Here is a 20880-nt window from a genome sequence, read left to right on the forward strand (position 1 = left end):
GATGCCATCCCCCAGATGCTTAAAGAGTAAACAGTTTTACATTAAGAACATTTTTTATTTATTTTGAGGCTGGTTGTTATGTAAATTGAAGCAACTTCTTAGGATTGTAGTGAAACTACAGGGTTTTAGATTTCAAATAATAAACCAAGATGATACAATAATTTAAAGTAAAAAAAAAAAGCTTCCAGTTCTGATTATAGCTGTAATTTATATTTTCCCCCCTCATTTTCAGCAAAGAGCATTTTAGTTGCCATTGACATCATAGATACGTGGTATGCATCATACAGCGCCAGTTAAGCTTTTCTATTCTAAATTGAAACATATACTACATTATTCAAACTTGTGTCTGTCGTCTCCAATGCAGAAACACTTTATATTGAAGTAAAAGACATCTTGTGTCCAGCTGATACACTTAAGAAATGAAATATATTTGCATATTTATATATTATGAAGTTTTTACCGAGGGAGAAGGAGTAGATGTAATTTTAAGGATTTTAACAAGATTTTTTTTGCGGAAAAACTATCTTGCTTAGCGGGAGCAACAACATTGTTTTCCCCATCACATGTATAGAAAGCATAATTTACAATGTGTGACAATAATACAATAACAAAACAAATAGGCATCACATTCTCTGAACCCTCCACTATGGAAGCCTATTTCCGCCAATGTGATGAAACAAAATGTATGCAAGTCATTACAATGACAACATTTCTAAAAAAAAAATGACTTTGTATCTCAAAATAATCAGAAACTATCTCAAAATAATGACTTAATAACTCAAAATAATGAGATACTAATGAGTCATAAGTCATTATTTTGAGATACTAAATCATTATTTTAAGATACTAAGTCATTATTTTGAGAAAGTTTCTCATTTTTTGAGATAGTAAGTCATTATTTGAGAACGTTTCTCATTATTTATGACTTGCAGGATCTTTTTTTATTCATCCCATTCTCCTAAGCAATTAAAAGTGAAAAGACATATGATCCGCGAGAAATCCTGGCAATTCACTCCACAGTTGTTTTGTATGCGGGCAAGACCAAAATAAATGCAGCAGCTCCCCACGAAACGTGTATCTGTCATCACTGCCTGGCTTGAATTTCTGTGAAAGGCGACACGCCACTTTCGTGCACGCTGACTGTGCGTGATGACGACACCAGAAGGCCCTGGCGTGGTGCGTAGCGTAACATTCCATTCAGAAGAAGAGGAGAAAGATGGCGTCCTCGAACAATCCTCGCAAATTTAGCGAAAAAATCGCTTTGCATAACCAGAAACAGGCGGAGGAGACGGCCGCGTTTGAAGAAGTGATGAAAGACTTGAACATCACCAGAGCTGCACGGGTAAGACTTTCACACCCCGGGATATTTTACATTTTGTTGCATCGCTGTTTTTTTGGCAGCTAAGCGACCGCTGCGGAGGTAAATCTGACCGTCAGTGTAGCTAAAGTTAATATTACCGTCCACAGCTGCTTCAGTGCATCACCACTTAATTAAGATTTCACTCAGTCTGCAGAAAAACATACAACTAATTCAATTACAACGGGCTGCTTTGCGTTAAGTATCACTGCTAGCTTGCTGGGACTGTGAATAATGTGTCTGTGGCTGATTATGAACAGTCACTGCTGATGTTTCATTGGCAAACAAACCATCAGACATAAAGCTGTGTCACTGTTTTCAACATGTTATTACAGGACAGGTGAAACACACGAAACTGGAGCATTGCTCGATATTTGAGAGGTTATGTTGGCATTAGTTATTTTAACCAGCCTTTCCAGCTGTGATTCACCCCCTTAAGAAATCCACTACTGGTTCAGCATAAGCCGTCTGTAGCATCGAAACCAGCTTTTTATTTATGAACATCAATCAAACAATACATACTTTTAGGTAATAAAACGAGTCAGCTTTATTTGTACATATTTTTTCAAATTTCCAAAAATTATTTACCAGAATAATTTTTGCATATTTTCTTTTCTGTTTGCTTGGGTTTTTTTGTTTGTACTCTTGCAGTCTTGTGTTTATTTGTTTTGTTCTGGTAAGTAATAATAATAATAATAATAAAGTCAGCTTTATCTATATATTGTATTTACTAGAATAATGTTTGTATGTTTTTTTTGTTTTTATTTGTGCTTGTGCAGGGTGTTTGTGTTATTATTTTATTTTGATTATTTATTTAAAAAACACTAGATTAATTAAAAAAAATGTTTTAGATAAAAATAAACATATTTACAGAGTAATGGTTATATATTGTTTGTACTTGTGCAGTTTTGTGGAGGATTTTCTTTGTTTATTTTGGTAAATAATAATAACAAAAACATACATAGCCTTATATTTATATGATTTTTTTTTTTTTTTTTACTATTTTCCAGAACAATGTTTGTTTTGTTTTGGGGTTTTTTGTTGGTGTTTGTGTTTTTCTTTTCTTTAGTTTTTTTGTCTTTTAAAAAACTTTTAATTTGTGTCATACACTTCAGTTATTCTATAATTTAATCTATAAACATCTCCAAATTCTGTAATATATATACTTCATGGTATAGAGACAGCACCTGGAGGGGGAACAAACAACAAAGATGGTATAACTGGAAAAATACTGTACAAACTACAGAAAAATAAAACATTCTCAAGAGGCATAGCTTGGTGGCTCTTTGTTTTTGACATGGCTAATATCCATCCATAAGACTGTCCATTTTCAGCTGTACTTTTGCTGTGACCTTTTCCATAATGAACACCTTCATTCACCTTGTCTTTTCATTGTTTTATGTTCGGCGGTTGTGGCTGCAACCATTAGATTGTTTAAAAGCTTTCAAACTTAGCTTTGTATCCATTTCCTTTTATTTTAACATCCTCCCAGTATTCCTGTAGTTTTGCACAGGCCAATAAGATATCTGAGAGGTCCCTTTGGTGGCAACAATCCCTCCAACATAATCCTGAAGCATTTCCATTTTCAGCCATTATGACCAGAGATCTGAAATACCGATTTTTGACCCTCCAGTCCAACTCCCTCCAATCTTGACTATTTGTTAGTTTATGACCAGGCAGGCATGTTTCCTCCTTTTTGTTCAGAAATTGCAGTGTTCAGTTCCTGTTCCTATTTTCTTAAAAAATCATGTTGTAATGCTCTATAAAATCCTGAAATAATTTCTTTCTTTAACTTTGTGTTTGTTTGTGCTTGTGCAGTCGTGTGGAGGATATTTGTGTTGATTTGTTTTGTTCTGGTAAATAATATTAAAAAAATTTTAAAAAAAATTACCAAGCATTAAACAACCCACCTGCTTCTGTTTTGCTGGCTCCAGCTCTCAGCTTTTTATGGAGGGTTACAAGGACTAAAACTAAATATACAAATACATAAATAATTATATAATTAAATGCTTAAATAAATGGACGAATAAAGAATTGTATAATTTAATAATTGAACTTAATGTTTTAACAATTAAACTTAATGTTTAATTGTCACCATAAAATCACAAATTAAACGACATGTAATACATGAATGTGACATTTATGTGTGTATTTATTTATTTTATTTATATATATAGCCTCTGATTGGTGAATGAATAGTATTACAGACTCTACCAGATCTGGGATCGTGAAAACAGCTTCATTCATTTCTGTCAGTCAGGGCCAATATCGTTCCAATTTGTTCAGAGAGGCCCTCAGTCTGATCTAAAAAAGCCCAGGCACTGGCATTTGCCTCCATCTGTTCAGCTACAGTCAACATAACTGCCATTGTAGTTTTCTTTAAGGTCTGCACTCTGCGCTAAGTTGATACATTCGCTAAGTTGATACATTCATTAATTTCACTGCAGTAAGTCACACACTATGGATAAATTAAAGTATATATAAATCAGTTGAAAATATATAGATAGATTAATACAAGTGTGAATAAATGAATGCAAGTGTGAATAAATTAATAAGTAAATAATTTACGGTGACAATGAAACATACTTATTTATTCAAGTGTTTTATTATATAATTATATATTCATTCATTTATTGTAGCACTTAAATATGTAATTATGTATATATTTAGTTTTGGCCTTTCAAACCCTCCATATGTTTAGATAAAGATGTAGTCGTTAAAAAATAACTGATGAGTTTGAGATTAGATATTGATTTTTTTTTTTATTAATAAAAAAAGCCCAAATATTTTTTGGTTTCAGCTTCTTTAATGTGAGAATATGGTTCTTTTTAAAAAATATCATTATAAATTAAATAAGTTCTGGATTTTGACACACGTTTGAGAAGCTTTGATGGGCATTTTCACTGTTTTCTGACAATTTATAGGCTAAATTATTTGCATATATGTATTAAACCAATTAGAAGATTAATATAATAGTTGATAAATGATTAAAATAGTTGTTAGTTGATGCTCTGGTTCACTCAAAAAATGTACTTATAATGGGTTTCAATGGGGAAATTATTGTCCCTAAGGATCCCAGATTTTTTTTAAATCTGACACTGCACAAAGAATAATAATGGTGTGGCTAATCATTGACATGTCCCAGACTGTGATACTCCCCCCCAAAATAATAAACTTTGCATTTAGTATACAGAAAATATTGATATTATATTTGAATATATATTATAATATATATATAATATAATATAATATATAATATAATATTTGACATTAATAATCAAGACTGATGTTGGTTAAACAAAATAATTCATTGAAAATGGAAAATAATATTAGATTTTTAATATTTTTATGGCAGTTTTTTTACACAGTTTTTGTTGCAAAGGAACTCTAAGTAACACTTAAACTTTAACACTTTTTTTCTATGTGAAAAAATAAATGTGTAAATGTCTTAAATGGTTAATCGATAATTACAATTGTTGCAAATAAAGTTTCTGTGGACCAATTTAAAGATTAACTAACTAATTTTTTCAGCTCAGTTCAAAAGAATAAAATTCTTGTTTTGCCAGGAAACATTCGGGCTAATTGTTGGCCCTATGGCTGGAAATTATACCCATTTACCACACGCTGCGTGAGTGTAAAGCTGAGCTGAACTGCCTGTTAAAGGAGGGAAAACAATTAAAATTAGTTAGTTTTGGGGTCTCTTCCAGATTTATTTTATGTTGCCATTCAAACACCAATCCACTTCATTTGTTCATATCTGCAATCCATGAGAGGACCTCCGTCACAGTATTTTTGTTATGACACACATGACTTTTTTTGACCGTGGCTAATGAAATGGGCCCGGTGTGTTACATGTTGAGTCTGATTGTCAATTTCATCAGCTGTTATTTTATTATGATTTTTTTGTTTGTTTCATTTTGTTTACGTTGACTGTTCGTGAAACAGCCACATCTGCCTGTCTCATCATGTTTCATCCGTCAAAATTGATCCCTTAACCTCTCACTTTACCACTGTGGACTGGCCAGGCATCATTCATTTTCAGCATAACTTTTTTTGTGTATCAGATCAATCATTCACTCATGCTTTCATGCAATTTTACTTTGCACAGTTGCAGTTACAGAAGACCCAGTATTTGCAACTAGGGCAGAATCGTGGACAGTACTATGGAGGCTCACTGCCCAATGTCAATCAGATTGGAAATGGCAACATTGACCTGCCTTTTCAGGTGAGCCCTTAGCCTCTCTCAGCTGGTAAATCAATGGTTTATTCTCGTCTAGTGTACCTTTTTGTTAGCTGTTGATGAAAAAATTGGACATAAAAAGGTTGCAGGTGCATCTCCAGTATTGGTGAAAGATTGGCCTAAAACAGAGTTACCATTTAAGCTATTTACCAAAGTCTGCAGGCTTAGCTTAGGCTATGATGGCAGTAAACCGTCACAGTTGTGTAGTCAGACCAGGTTGTCTTATGGTTCAGGAGCGAAAGGAAGCCACAAGTTTACTACAGGTTACCAGTTCTGCCCTGCAGTGTAATTTGGTTCCTAAATTTTAAAGTATATCATTGCTTGTCATGGCTTTCCATTCTTTAAATACATTTGCCAACTCAAGCATCAGTATGGGGGGCCCATGGCTTGACTCATTTTGAAATGAACACATTTGCACCATTGATCCTAAAACATTTTTGGCATAATTTTGTTGTGTTATGAAGATGTTTGGCTGGCCTCATTGACCTGTGAGTGTGTTTACTCTAGAACTCTGTGCTGGATACGAGTCGGACAACCAGGCATCACGGGTTGGTGGAGCGTGTTTACCGTGACCGAAACCGCATCACGTCTCCACACCGTCGGCCGCTGTCGGTCGACAAACATGGACGTCAGATATCCTTTTTTCTGAAATGCATTTTTCTCAGGATCTGTTGATTGTATTTGTTATTTCTTCGGGAAAATACTTCAGCTTCAGTCTGTTTAGCCTATTTCCAGTAATAGACACACATAGGTAATTTTGTTTTAAGTTCAGTTAGTTTTATGATTTAGATATTTCCAGAGATTTAACATTCTGGTTGAGATGATAGTCAACGACTGACACAGTGCTAAACCTGTCCAGGTAAAATGCATGTGTATTAGACTAATATGACTGTGATTATATGATTCATTGGGCGTACTAAATCTAAACAAGCTGTGCACCAATACATACAAACAAATCATAAAAAACAATTATAGTTTGAGATAAATGGTTTGTCAACACATAAAAACACCACATGTTGTCATAGAAAAAGGAGGTATCATCTCTGCTCAACCTCCCAAGCGCTGCATTGTTCAATAGATTCGGTCTGCATTTAAGGGTGCTTTTCTAGTATTTTGACCACTCAAAGCGTTTTTCAACACATGTTAACGTTAACGCAGTCACACACATTCATACAATGATGGCGGAAGCTGCCACGCAGGGTGCCAACCTTTAAAACAAATACCCCATTTACACCTGACACTTAACATGCAATCTGTATCTGGATACGTTCCCTCCTAATTTGCGTAATCAAGATCAAATCCCATTGATCAGATCTTACTATGTAGTTAATGTATTCAGATATAGATCATATGTTGGTGAACTGTTTGTTTCACACATACAGAGCCAGACAGAACGATACAATACGAGACAGTGTATTGTTATGCTCATTTCGATAGTATTATTCTTAGAAATGTATTCCACTATTAAAATAACATGAGACTGAAGTTTTTTTCAAAGTAACTGGATCCAAATGACACTTGTGTGTGGTAATCTATTATGTATCAGGTCTATTAGGTTTAATCATCTAAGAGGCATGAAAGTATGGATTAGCTCAGATTCATTTTTCATCCCCTCTAACTTTATTACCCTTAACTAAATTCACATTGACAGCTGTCCTTACAGCTCAGTTTACCTCTCCCCACCGCCAGACACTAGCTGGAGAAGGTAAGCCATCTCCTCTTATCCGTTTGCCAAAATGATAGCCAGGACAAACACAGATCTCAAAAATTAAATTACATGACACTCTACAGCCTCGTAGCTACAAACACTTGGCCGACATGAAGTCAGCCACACATGGGCTGTATTATGGCAAATATATCTTAGTAATGAAGAGAAGTGACAGAAGAACTGGTACTGTGCCTTCATCAGGGATTTGGTAGGGATTTTGCTGACTTCTCATCTTTCCAACACCTACAGGACAAATTCAGACTCCGCCTTACATCAGAGCGCCATGAATCCTAAACCCCAAGACATGTTCGCAGGGGGATCACAGGAGCTGCAGCCTAAACGAGGTAATGGTAGATCCAGTTACAAAGACGCAGAGCTGCTTTTATTTATTAATGTATAGTGTACTAACTTTACAAACTTTAAATGACATGAAAAAGTTGCTGTCACAAAAAGTTGTGCAGTTGCAGATCTAGTTTCTCAGTGAAATATTTATCAAGTAAATGGATACTGATCTCAGGCAAAGAACTACTTCAGCATGCTGTTTCAATGCTTAGCTGGCTGTAGAAGAGTACAATCTCTGAATTGAGCTGACTCTGGGTGATCTAAAGAAGAGGATCAATAATTCACTGTTATACATGGATTATGTCTTTTTCTGTGTGAGGCTCTGATATAAAAAAAAAAAAACCCAGATTGGCTGGCATCCACTCAGTCTGATGGTCACCTTGCTATTTTTAGACACTAAGGGATCTTGTGCACAGCGCTCTATTCTGCTTGACTGGCTGGGATACTGATGACTCATTTCTTGCACTGATTTTTGAATTGTTATGTATTTTGTCATTGCAAGCAACTGTGTCTTGCTGTTTCACTAATTAGTACTGCTGCTAACAGTGCCTGGGACGGAGAATTCAGAGTCAAACGCAGACAAGGACGCGCAGGAACAGTTGTGGGATGACGAGAAGGTACTGATGGGGAAAAAGGAAAGGCTGTACACTTGTTTTGATAAATGTAAACCACTTCAGATTTCTCATGTTTGTGTTTTGTCATCAGGATGATTCATCAAAGCCCAACACATGTGATGTCCCGGGAATCAAGTGAGGATCTTACACACTTATGCATTTATTTATTAGTCTTTATTAGATATTGTGTCTTGTGGTTATAAATATTTAAATGCTATTTCAGGGGCTTTTTAATCCTGAGGAATATGATGACAAAGTTACAGAAGTTGTATTATGGCGGATTATCAGTGTCTTTAGTTGGGGAATATTCTGTATTTGTGTTGGTCTGTCAAAGCTTAGTTTTTACAGTGTCATAGAAAAAAAAAAGTAATATCAGAATAGTTATCTCATGCCTGATTGAACGTGTGTTTTTTAGTATATACCCATCACCAGACCAGGAATTGAACCCATCCGTGCTCCCAGCTGCGCACAACACCGGCGGTTCGCTGCCCGATCTAACCAACATCCAGTTCCCTCCTCCGCTGTCCACCCCGCTGGATCCTGAGGACACTGTGGCCTTCCCCTCCCTCAGCTCGGCCAACAGCACAGGCAGTCTGACCACCAACCTCACCCACCTGGGCATCAGCGCTGCCAGCCATGGTAACAACCACTATTTGATCTTTTGTAAGGTGGAAAGGGTGAGCAGATGGTGTACATTTCACAGCACAAAGCAAAACTGCTGTATACTGTCCACTTCACCCGCAGTTGAATAGATTTTATTATGAACATTGTTTTTGTACAAAGACATTCAAGACATTGTGTGGGAGAAAAGTTTCTGAAAGGGCTATGTTCAGTTGAATTAGACTTTTGCTCTACTTTCCGCATAGTCATGTAAATAGGATACCTGGTTTACTTTATCAAATAAAAAAATTAAGAGAAACAACTATCTTTGGGATTCTCACAAATCAATTTCAAATCTTAGTGTCAGGATTTGATTCAGAATCAATTCTTAATTCAAAACCGTTCCTCGTTTATGTAAATATAGAAAGGCTCTTGCTCCAGAGCACTGTGTCCTTAACCATTCAGTCGTGTCCTTTGTTCACCGAACTGCAATGTGTAACATAACTGGCAGTCAAGCTAACTGGGTCATTGTCCGACAGTTAACGCAGATAAAAGATGCAAGACTTGCTAGCAGACATCTTGATTTCTTCAGCGACACGGGATAATGAGAAGAAGTTTGCAGATGATCTGTTCTGAGTGAAAAAGGGAGACGAGCAGCACTACCTCTAGTGTCTTATTGTGGAAAGGTGCTGCACAGTTACTAACTCTTGATTCGGTGATCAGGAGGATTAGGATATCTTTCTCAGGTGCTGAAGCAGAGCCTCATAGCGTCAACCATCAGCGATGCCTCTTAGAGGACAGAGCATGTACAACATTAGAAGTCATGTTAATCAACTGTATATTATTTAATTAAAAGACATTGTCAAGTTTCAAGTAGTACAGAATGACTCACACATCATGTATGGTTTATTAAATCTGAAAAATGTTCTAAATATCTTTTAAAATATAACACGGTACAATTTTTAGTCTCTAGTGTAAGCACATGCTGTGTTGTCATGAGTGCAGAGTCTGGATCAGCAGGCTGCTGGCAGCTTTTTTTATCATTTCCGATGGCTTTGCCTCATATGAGCTGATGATCAATTTGGCTCAGCAGTGTCAATTAGTCACTGCCTCTCTCAGTCGAATAACTGATGTAGAAAAAACCGAAGTGTCATGTAAGAGTTTTAAAAAACACAGACTGATGTCAATGTCACATACTTTAATTTTCCTTTTAGACTTTTATGATATCAAAATATGCACGTCATACACAGTTAATTTACTGTGATTTTAGATTCTACATTTCATTATCATGGAATTCAGTGGCAGGTCATGAGATGGAAAATATTGATTTGTTTTGCGTTTTTTAAGTTCTTTCTTTAAATTAGAGTGAGTAGTGCATGTCATCATATTGAAAGGCGAGGTACTGCTGTTAGTTCTGTTCTCAAGTGTACTGTTTCTTTCTTCCTTGCCAGGGATCCCCACCTCCTCTCAGCCCACCATGACTGTAACGGCACAGCGCCGCCAGCCCCCTGTGTTGCCGCTCACCCTCACCTCTGACCTCCATCTTCAACACTCCCCACAGCAGCTCTCATCCACCCTGCCCTCGCCCGTTAGCATCACACAGGTAACAGGGTTTTGCTGGCCGCTTAACTTAAAGTTGTAGTTGACAGTTTTACAGTTCTGTTACAACCAGCAGTGGACTTACAACTTAACTTGTTCTCAAATGACAGTCACTTTGGTGCACATCACACTTCATGGGCCTGGCCTAAACAGAATCTTTGTGCGTCTTTCCTCAGGCTTTGCCAACAGAGTCTTTGACCCTGGAACAGCAGCTCTCCCAGTACCCTCTGTTTAACCAGCTGACGGCTCAGGCCCAGGCTCAGCTGATCAGTGACTTGCAGAAGCAGCAGCAGGCCTTGCCTCAGGGCATCCAGCTCATCGCCTTGCCAACTTCAGTCTCCACTGGTTCAGCCTCTGCCAGCAGTCCCTCCCCAGACAGCCAGACCACCGCCAGCATGAGCATGAGCATCAGCTCGGTAAGGCACCCGGAGAAACACCAAGTTAAAACACAGATAACTATGATTCCGATTGAATGTCTTGGATCCTATTGCTTATTCTTGAGCCCATTTTCCCACCGTATTTCCTTGAAAGTTTTCAGACAATCCAAATTACCCCCCAGTAAATAATGATTTGTAATTTTGTACCAGGAAATGATGTCCAGTCATGTTTTAAGCAGAAGGTTTTATTAGTTGTCTGATACTAACATTTTTCTAAGGAAACTGCTACCGTTTTTCCAGCTTTCATAGCTCTTCAGACGTAGTTGATGTATGTCTATGACAGAAATACTGCATACTTTTCACCATTCTTATAAAACACACTGGTTTAGATTAAACTTTACCTTTCAACTACATATTTTACTCAAGAGAAGGATGATAAGATGTTGTTATTGTACAATCACATATAAACACACTGGGCAGCAGTGGGGTGAGTGTTCATATTTACACCCTCTGAATATAATAAGTAGACCCTTAGCTGATGCCATCTCACATCCTGTCCTTTTGAGATTTGTGTGTGACAGGCGTGGAGCTTAGTGCTTAGCTAACCCTCTTCCCTCCAACAGTACCGCAATCAGACTGGCTCGCCAGCCACTCAGTCTCCAACCTCCCCAGTCTCCAATCAAGGCTTCTCCCCCGGCGGCTCGCCTCAAGTAAGGGCCCACCCACCGAGCTAGCTGCTTTTTGGGGAAGGGCTTTGCGCCTGGGGGAAAGCTAATTGTAGATACATTAGGCTGCTTTTCATTCTTTGTATCAGCAGTTAACCCACCATGGTGTCGACAGCTGCATAACTCATTTCCTCATCACCACTGTCACTCTGTTCACTGTGTGCATGAAAACACAGCAGTAGTTTTTTGAGGGAGGCCCTGATCACTTGATAATATGTTAATGTAACAAAACTCATAAGTTAATCGTATGAGCTACTCATGATTGAAACAATATGTTTATGTAGTGAGCTGTAGGGATTTCTAAATAGTTTCACAGGACAGGAAGTATATTAGCTTTCAAAGTAATTGAAAATTGCTTATATTTTGGGTCTACGGATACATTTGCTTATTGTCAGTCAGAAGTCTTTTAGCAACTAGTTTGAGCACAGAGCCTCAGTTTACAGCTGGTATATACATAAACATAAACACAACATGTCTCTCCCTCTGTTGGGGGAAGAGTCATCAGGGCTTTATTACGTCTTCAGTAAAACATTTGGCAGAAACGCAAAGGCAGCTACATGTGTTTTAATAATAACACTTCACTTGATGTGTTTAGTGTCCACTTGATGGCAAAAGGCCACATCAAGAAAAGCAATTACTCTGAAAAAAGCTAAAAATAAGACATGAGATAAGAGATTAGAAATATTAAACTCAAGAATATGAGGTCAAACATGCACCTAAAGACGGGGCTTTCATTCACTGATTAACCTCAAAGTTATCAGTTATCAGTGAGCAAACGCTGATAAAATGGTTCACCTGGGACTCTACCACTGAAAGCCTATCACAGTGTTGACATTTGTTCATCGATGCTTTTCTCATTGCAAAAAAAGATATTTTAAAGGGGAAATTCCAGGGTGTTGTCCTATTTTTTGATCCCATGTCAGTGTCTGACTGATCAGTCATGACATTTTACTCATCACCCCTGTTGCAGAGATGTGAGAAAATGTCTCCTTCAGCTCTCCAAATAATTTAAATTCAACAGAAATAATTTGCCTTAGTTCTAGTGAAAGTAAACACACAGAGTAGGTCACAAGAAATCCCTGCAGCCTGAGCCACAGCTGCTCAAAGACAAATGATGATGTCTGAAGCTTTAGAGGCTCATGCTCCTTTTCCTGATTGACTTTGTGAAGTTTCTCACATCCGTGCAACAAAGACAGTGAGTAAATGATCCTGATTAACAATGGACAGAAATATAAGTATAACAGTCAGTTTGACAGATACTAGAATTTCCCTTTAATAAGTCTACTTGTGTTTGTGTTATCATGAACAGGGCTGCGGAAGTCATCAAATCACTGTCATCATCACCTCATCATGTTCATAGTATCACTATCACATTACTCCAATGTCTTAGCTTTACTGTGTCATGTTAAAATGATTCTTATATGAATGGAGTATGTTAAATTTGAATAACAACGTTTCATTAGCCACCGTTTTTTTTTAACCTTTGGAAAATCTGAACCATGACAGCCCTCCTCATGAAAATCATTTGCTTTACTCACTGCTCAGTTGTGTGTTTTGCTTATTTTCTGTTATTCCATCACTGAAATGTCTGCTTATCAGCCTATAACTTGCTCTTCTGCGTCGTTTTGTTTTTGTGTTTTAATACTTTTGTTTACATCTGGTCTGATCTTTTTTTGGCTCACGTATCTTCCTTACAGCATATTCCCGTGGTGGGCAGTATATTCGGCGACTCCTTCTACGATCAGCAGTTAACATCAAGGCAGACCAACGCTCTTTCTCACCAGGTGACACAAAAAAAATAGGTTGCAATGAAAAAAATGTTCACATCAGATTGTCCCTGATTTTACTCTTGAGCTCTGTTTCTCTGCTTTTCAGCTGGAGCAGTTCAACATGATCGAGAACCCCATCAGCTCCACCAGCCTTTACAATCAGTGCTCCACCCTCAACTACACGCAGGCAGCCATGATGGGTCTTACCGGGAGCAGCTTACAAGATTCACAGCAGCTCAGTTACAGTAGCCATGGCAACATCCCGAACATCATCCTAACAGGTAACCACACCACCAGACGCACTTTTAGCTCACTTTATTGTATACGTGTGACTCACTAACACAGCTGTGTCCTCCCGCGGAGGTTTTCAGTTGTTTGGTCTCACAAACTTTCCAGCCTCTATTTTTGGATGCAGTGTGTTTTGAGGTAGAGCAGAGTGACAGGCAGGAGAGGCGGAGGATGACAGACTCACAGAGGGAGGAGATCAGGAAATGAGAGAAAGAATTGAAGAAGAATTGAGGTAGGGATGAAGAACTGAATGAGAAAGATGAGACAGAAGAATGAAAGAGGAACAGAAACAGAAACTGATGGGGAGGGATTAAGACTGGTCGACACGTGACAAACTCCTGCATCAGTTTCAGCTGGACTTCATGGTATGTTTTCTTTCAGTTTATATAAATTCCAGTTCAATAACACACTCAGTCATCTGATATTTTATGATACCATTTACCTGCAGAATTAGTAAATATATTTTTGGGGACCCACACCCTCTGTCCTCTAATGCGACACTGCCAAAAGCTCTTCCTGCCCCATGTAAAATTATCTAGATCCACGACAGGCCACAACCGCACACACCATTTGTATGGACATGTAATAATGTCTGCTCAAAACACAACATGGCTGCATTTAATAGTTCTTGTGAAGTGAAATAGTGAAATATTATTTTACGGAGATTTTTGTAGACTTCTTGTATCTACACATCATGAATTCCTTGTCAGTTCTGTCCACCAAAATACAACCACAGGAAGCTCTGGCTTGATAAATACATTAAAGGTTGATGAAAGCCATTAAAATGTAATAATCTTGGATGTCATCCCAGACTTAACTATTACTCTGTAATACTAGTTAAAACTGGCAAAACAATGTTACCTTTAGTCCCTCTTTACTGTGCAGAATGACATATGTGCAGAGTTTAACACGAGGAGGCTGTTTTCACATTCATCTGCTGAAAGTGGAAAGTTTCTCTGAGTTCACCTTAAACCTGGCGTGTAGCTACAAGCATGATTTGTGACATCACAAGTAGTTTGAAGCCAATCTTGATCAAGTATACAACTTACAAAAGTGTGATGTGGAAACCTGAAGCCTATAATGCACACACTGAGTTGAGAATGATATGGAGAAAGAGTAGGTGTCTTTTTTTTAAGGATTTTTATCACGGTAGCTGAACACTTTTTGAGGATAAAACATGTCAGACAGGATTATTATGTTCTTAAACATGTCTCAAGGGGATCTGTAAATGTTTGATGTCACATATTCCAGTCACAGGTGAGTCTCCACCGAGCCTCTCCAAAGAACTGACCAACTCGCTGGCAGGCGTCGGCGATGTCAGTTTCGACACAGACTCTCAGTTCCCACTGGACGAGCTGAAGATTGACCCCCTCACCCTGGACGGACTGCACATGCTCAACGACCCCGACATGGTGCTCGCCGACCCTGCCACCGAGGACACTTTCAGGATGGACAGGCTGTAATGTGAGATGCTGACTGTGGCAGAGAACAAGAAGAAAAATAACCACACTAACTTGTTAATGGAGAGAAACAAAGGGCAGGATGAACCCTCACCCTCGTTGCATGGCCGTCCAGCTGTCTGACCTCGCCCTCGACTCTGTGAAGCCCTTTGAAATGATGCGCCACCAAAAGACAACAGGGAAAAGACATCCAGTGGCTTGCCGGGGAATGGCCTCGCTGTCGCTTTGAATGAGATTGGTCGCTCAGCGCTTTTGCTAGCCTGCTATGTTTACAGTGTACCATTACATGCCACATATATTCCAAAAAAAACCGCACATTTGACTTTTTTTCTTTTCATATCCACTTTAATATTTGTTTTTGTTTATATTTGCTTGTAGCAGGAAGCTGCTAGGACATTGGGCTAAACCGTACCCATAAAAACGGCTGTGGTTGAAAAAACAAAACAAACACGAAAAAAAACTACCACAGCCGGTTTGCTTGCTCCCTGAAATCAGATGAATCGGTTTTCCCATCATGCCGTAACGGCTTTCTATTTCACACTCAAAGCTTTTTGACAACCAAATGTTATTTTCATCATGTACTGTATGTTTTTATGCTTTATGTATTTATGTTCTATTTATTTATTTGGTTAAAGATTTTATATTCCATTTCGTAATTTCAATTTGATGCCAAAATGCTCTCTGTAGGCATAGTGTAAAATTGCACTGATGTAATTTGTCTATTTATTAATTATTAACATATTTATATATGTGTTTATTAAGCTACTTGGTTAATGAAGGAGTGCAAAACCTCCCCATAGTTGCTCTTTGGTGTTCGATGTGCCATTCTCTGATACAGGACGTGGTAGGTGTTGCCATGCTGCAGACGGTCAAATCAAAATATCATAGTTTTTAGCACTGGTCCATAAAATGCTGCGTACTCCAGAAATGGGTTGTTTTTACGCCAGTTGAATTAACTTTTTCTGAGAAAATCATCAGGTATTTCTATTTAAATAGAAAGCAAGGAAAAATGCGTCCAAATTGATTTACTGCTCTGAAAAGCCAATATCTCCAGACTGGTCTTTCTTTCAGGGAAGGAAGCTGTCTGTTTTTAAACCAGAGAACTCTAAAATCTTAAATCTTTTTAAGTCGTCACTGTGAAATCACCTGATTTTGCCTTACATGAGTATTCTACTGTTCTACTTAAGTGTCTAATGTGACAACGTATTTTCGTAACTTATTGTGACATTTTCTTGTATTTGAGAGGAACTTTTGGTCAGTGATATTTGTGGTTATGTTGTGTAAGGTTTGACAAATCATGTACTGTATTTTGTAGCGGTACAGTTTATAGCCAAATTGTTGATGTTTTATAAAGTGCGTCAAAAAACGAAACAAAAAAACTTCAAAGGATGGGTTTAAAGTATTCGAGAAGGAGTGCAAATATGGGGAGGCTTTTTGCTCCTAAACAGGGAAGCTCTCACAAAAACGCTGTTGACTTTTGACACAGGAATCCTCAGTGAGCACCATACAAAGGAATCAGATTAATGGTTGATTATAGCATATTGAAGGGTAGCAAAGCCTCTAAGTGGATGTTTTCATATAATTTAAATTTGAAACTTCATCAATATATTGAGACTTTATTGTAGAATTTCTGTTGACTTAATTTATTTAACTAGATGAAGTATATGAAAGTTATATTTAAGAGTGTATTTATATGTTTAAAGTATTGTATCTGATCTGCCCCATTCATTCAGTGTTGTAAACAACACAAATGGTCACAAAAACAATCAGGGATGTAGTAGAGACTAAAATTGTTTACGCCTTTTCAACTGAAAAGTGTTTACAAAAGTTTTATCTGAAAATTTCTACACGGATATCATCTTGCACTACATCCATGACAAGATCCCTGTGGTAACTATTTTGCCAAAATGTTCAGAACAAATTGGCTCAAATGTTTAAACTGTGAAAACACAGTGACTTCTGCCGTGGCCTTTTGTCAGAGTTTCCCTGAGAGTTGTGTGTCAGTCTGTGGGATCATGTTTGGTATATTGTAATGTTTGTGTACAGACGTGCTCATCATTTACTTGACTAAAGCGCTGTTGGGAAGAGGTCCCGACCCCCACGAAAAGGAATCACGTTTGGTTTACTGCACACCTCTACAGTTGTACCATTTGTTTCCATTTAAGTGTTCATCGTCTGCTGCACATCTCCATCAAAGGTTTTCTTTGCCTTCAACAGGTCTGTGATTCCTATGCAAATGAGACAAAAAAAACCCCCACAAAGCTTAAAGGAAAAATCCACCTTTGTGTCCTTTTACGCTGTTCAACACATTTCAGGAGCTGGATTTATACTTCTGCGGCAGCGTGTTTATTGGTGTGGAGGGTTTTTTTACCGCCAAGTCTGACATTTATCTCGTCAAAACTGTAAATACACATCAGCTTGTGTTTTCACCTCTTTCAGTAATTTGAAGAAAAGATCAGTAATCATCTTTTCAATAAGGCTGGACAAATGTATATTGTGATCTAGAGAAGCCATTTCACTTGCAAACTTTCTCTTTGCTGCTCTCTATCATAGAGATATAGGGGGCTTCAAGTTTCTTATTTTATCTGACCAATAGTCAAAAAACCCTAGAATATTCATTTACTATCACATATGACAAAAAAGCAGCAAATTCTCAAATTTTAGATGCTGAAACTTGAGTGTGTTTGGCATTTTTGCTCGAAAAATGGCTGAAACGATGATAATCAATATAGTTGCTGATTAATAAATTGACAGTGTCAGCTGTAGAGTGTAATCTCAATATTACTGAGTGAATAACACAATAATACACATACTTGTAATGTCTAATCTAGTGTTGCAGTGGTGCTTTGACAATCAACGAGTGAAATCGTACGCTTTACTGAAGATCAGAGGAACGTCAGCTGAGAAGCATAAATCCAGTTATACTTGTGTCATAAAAGTGTCATTTTTTAAATATTTTCTGGTTATTTTTTTTGTTTGTTCATTTGTTTTGTTTTTGTGAATCTCTTCCCCTGACTTGTTGCCTTTTACTTCAGTTGGTGATTTTGTAAATTTTACAGATTTCTTTTCTCCACCATAACACATCTTTCTTTCTATGTGACTGTTGAACATCAGTGCAAAACTGACTGCTCTAGAAATAAGCCCCTTTTCCTCAAATTCTGAGGGATTCAAGTCAACCATGATTTACTTTGTATGTTTTTTGGATCATTGAAACATTTGAGAAATGTGAGATACTAGGGTGATTTTGTTCCTCTTAAGTTGGATTTTTCCTTTTTAAGTGTCTGAAACAAATGTATAGAAAGCATTCTCTGCATATTACATGTTTCCAAAGGTTTTCATTCCTAAAAATATACGCTTTGTGTTTGAGCCAAACTTCACTGTTGAATCCCCAGTAACACTGGGGATTTGAGCTTTCCTGTAGTTTCCTTTTATTCCTTCATCATGCTGAATACTAGTCGTTCACACTGACCTTGTACATACGCAATAGCTAAAAACAAAATGCATGACTAAACTGACAGTCAAAACCTCTTAACGAAGGCCTTCTATAGCTGCGCAGGTTTGATTTGTGTAACATAATGCTACCACCAAGTCTAAAAAAGGATGCATGTCTGGGTTTCTTCTGTGCGACAGTTTCTTGTTAAGTGACTCTGTTACCTCCATCTCTGTATAATGCTTCTTCAAGAATGATAAAAGAATGTATTTTCTGCGGCAGTGTGGCAGTTACCAAATGACCTGATGGTTGGAGTGTTTGGTGCCGTCACAGTCAGACCAGACTTTTCTCTCTCTCACTCTCTCTGCTCTTCAGTCGTCCCTTCTCACCCCCCCGACCTGAGGAATTAGACTGTTGCTTGTTCCACTCTTTCTCTTCCTACTGTAGCATCTCACAGCATACAAGTTCAAACAGTTGATTCTTGTACGAAAAGAACCCATGGCCCCTCCGCTCTGTCTTGCAAAGATGGCAGATTGGCACGTGCACTGATCGTTTGCATATGTGGACTTGAATCTTCTGACGCTTCTGCATTACACAGTCAACTGCATGACATGATAGACACATTGGGCAGACTCTTATCCCATGTTATGTATAAGACTTTGATCTAGCTATGCTCAAGTGGAGTGTGTTTTATGACATCAGATATGACTGTTTTCTTCTGTTGTGGCCTATCATGTCAGGTTTTGGACTGGGGTAAAGTGTAATCCTGTTTGGGGTTTTTTATGTATTTTTTTTTATTTGGTGTGTGTGTGTTTGTGTTGTTTGGTTTTTTTCCTGTTTTTGTGCAATGTTTAGTCCACTAGTTGCTTCGCACTTTATTTGTTACTTCCTGGCTTTTGAACAGGGACTGTTTTACCCAATTGGAATGCTGACTGTTTCACACGAGATGTATACTTCGGAGATATTTTCATGTCAAAGAAAAAGATGAACTCTCTATTTTCCTTTGTAAACTATATTTTGGCTTGTCTTGTTTTTTATCTGTGAAGATTTTAGGGGATGCAAAACTAGAAAGGGCTTAATTCAGTGCAGCTTGCGCTCTTGTGTTGGAAAAGAACGGCGCTCAGAATGTATTTTTTTGTTGGTCAATTTTCCCCCTACATGAAAAATGCATCAAGTTTGAGTGTGTAAGGGTTAATACACACATGGAATGATACTTGGTTGTCCTTAGTAGTTAGTCGCAACCTTAAAAATACTTGTGTGAAGCAGTTTGCATCTTGACTTTGACTTCACTTATTGCCACTGCAGGAATACTGTACAGTGCTCACTTTATAACATTAGCCCAAACTCTAAAATGAAGATTACACGATCATCCATCAAAATGAACACATGTCACACAACTCTTTTCCAGTGCACCATCATACTTAATCTACTAAACCTTTATGACTGCAGAAAACATTGGTGTACTGGAGACGAGTAGTTTAACATATTTTTATTTTAATGGATGTGCATTAAAGCTCACATTGTTCTTTCTTGGTGTGTTCTCAAATTTAAAAAATTAAAAGGGACCTATTATGCTTTTCCTTATTTTCAGTCATATACATAATGTTACAGTGTCGGATGTTCACATTAAACGTGGCCAACGTATAAATAATGAGGTAAACTTATGTAAAGTAACCACCGTGAGCAAAAAGCACTGGCTTCAGATTGCTCTGAACATCCGATTTCCACAGATTTTTTTCCTACTCTCAGCTTCAGCCAGTGTCAGTTTGTAATGGTTTTCCTTATATTGTCATCTGCTTGACACAAATCGCAGAAGTTCAGTGCTCCACTCTACTAACATTGTCATTTTTCCATCGTTTTGGGTAGTCACATTGAACCATAACTCGGTTTGAAGTGTCACGTTGTGTTTTTCCATTACACAGCACTGCAAAGTAAAATAAGCTGGAGGTGTGTTGGTCGTCTGTAGCTCTTCATCAAACATAATCATCACAGTGGTTGTTTTTCCTTGTACTATTCCTCCCTGCATTATTTCTAACTGATATGCTGAACAAAGAGCTCCAAGTATCTACATATTTTGTTGTTTTGACTTGACCGTTTTTTGAACTGTAAATTATGCGAAGTTGCTCTAGTGGAGTCACAATAAAATTATAGGGCTGGAGTAAGCATAATAGGTCCCTTTTAATGTGTGAAAAGGGTAGGAGATGCAATTTTTATTTGTCACTTAAAGTTCACTCACAGAAACTAACATTGGTAGAGGTTAGAGTTAAAGTTAGGCAGCTAATACAACTCCGATTAAAGTCAGGAATTTTTTTTTAAAGGCAGTTACTAGGGTTTTAAAAAAATTTAACTTTGTTCACCAGAGTTGAAAGTG

General features: G+C 37.6%; 1 protein-coding gene across 1 annotated transcript; it reads left to right on the top strand.

Annotated features, from left to right (window-relative positions):
• The first annotated feature begins 1216 nt into the window (after positions 1-1216).
• crtc1b (CREB regulated transcription coactivator 1b) lies at positions 1217-15943 on the top strand. The gene is made up of 14 exons (XM_062424362.1): positions 1217-1342; positions 5466-5582; positions 6105-6230; positions 7241-7302; positions 7555-7649; positions 8179-8264; positions 8353-8396; positions 8677-8900; positions 10313-10464; positions 10637-10876; positions 11461-11547; positions 13260-13346; positions 13438-13612; positions 14871-15943. Exons 1-14 carry the CDS (start codon positions 1217-1219, stop codon positions 15080-15082), a joined length of 1833 nt encoding a protein of 610 aa, XP_062280346.1. The 3' UTR covers positions 15083-15943.
• Positions 15944-20880: the final 4937 nt, after the last annotated feature.

This window comes from Scomber scombrus, chromosome 8 (genome assembly GCF_963691925.1).
Source record: "Scomber scombrus chromosome 8, fScoSco1.1, whole genome shotgun sequence".
Classification (NCBI taxonomy): domain Eukaryota; kingdom Metazoa; phylum Chordata; class Actinopteri; order Scombriformes; family Scombridae; genus Scomber; species Scomber scombrus.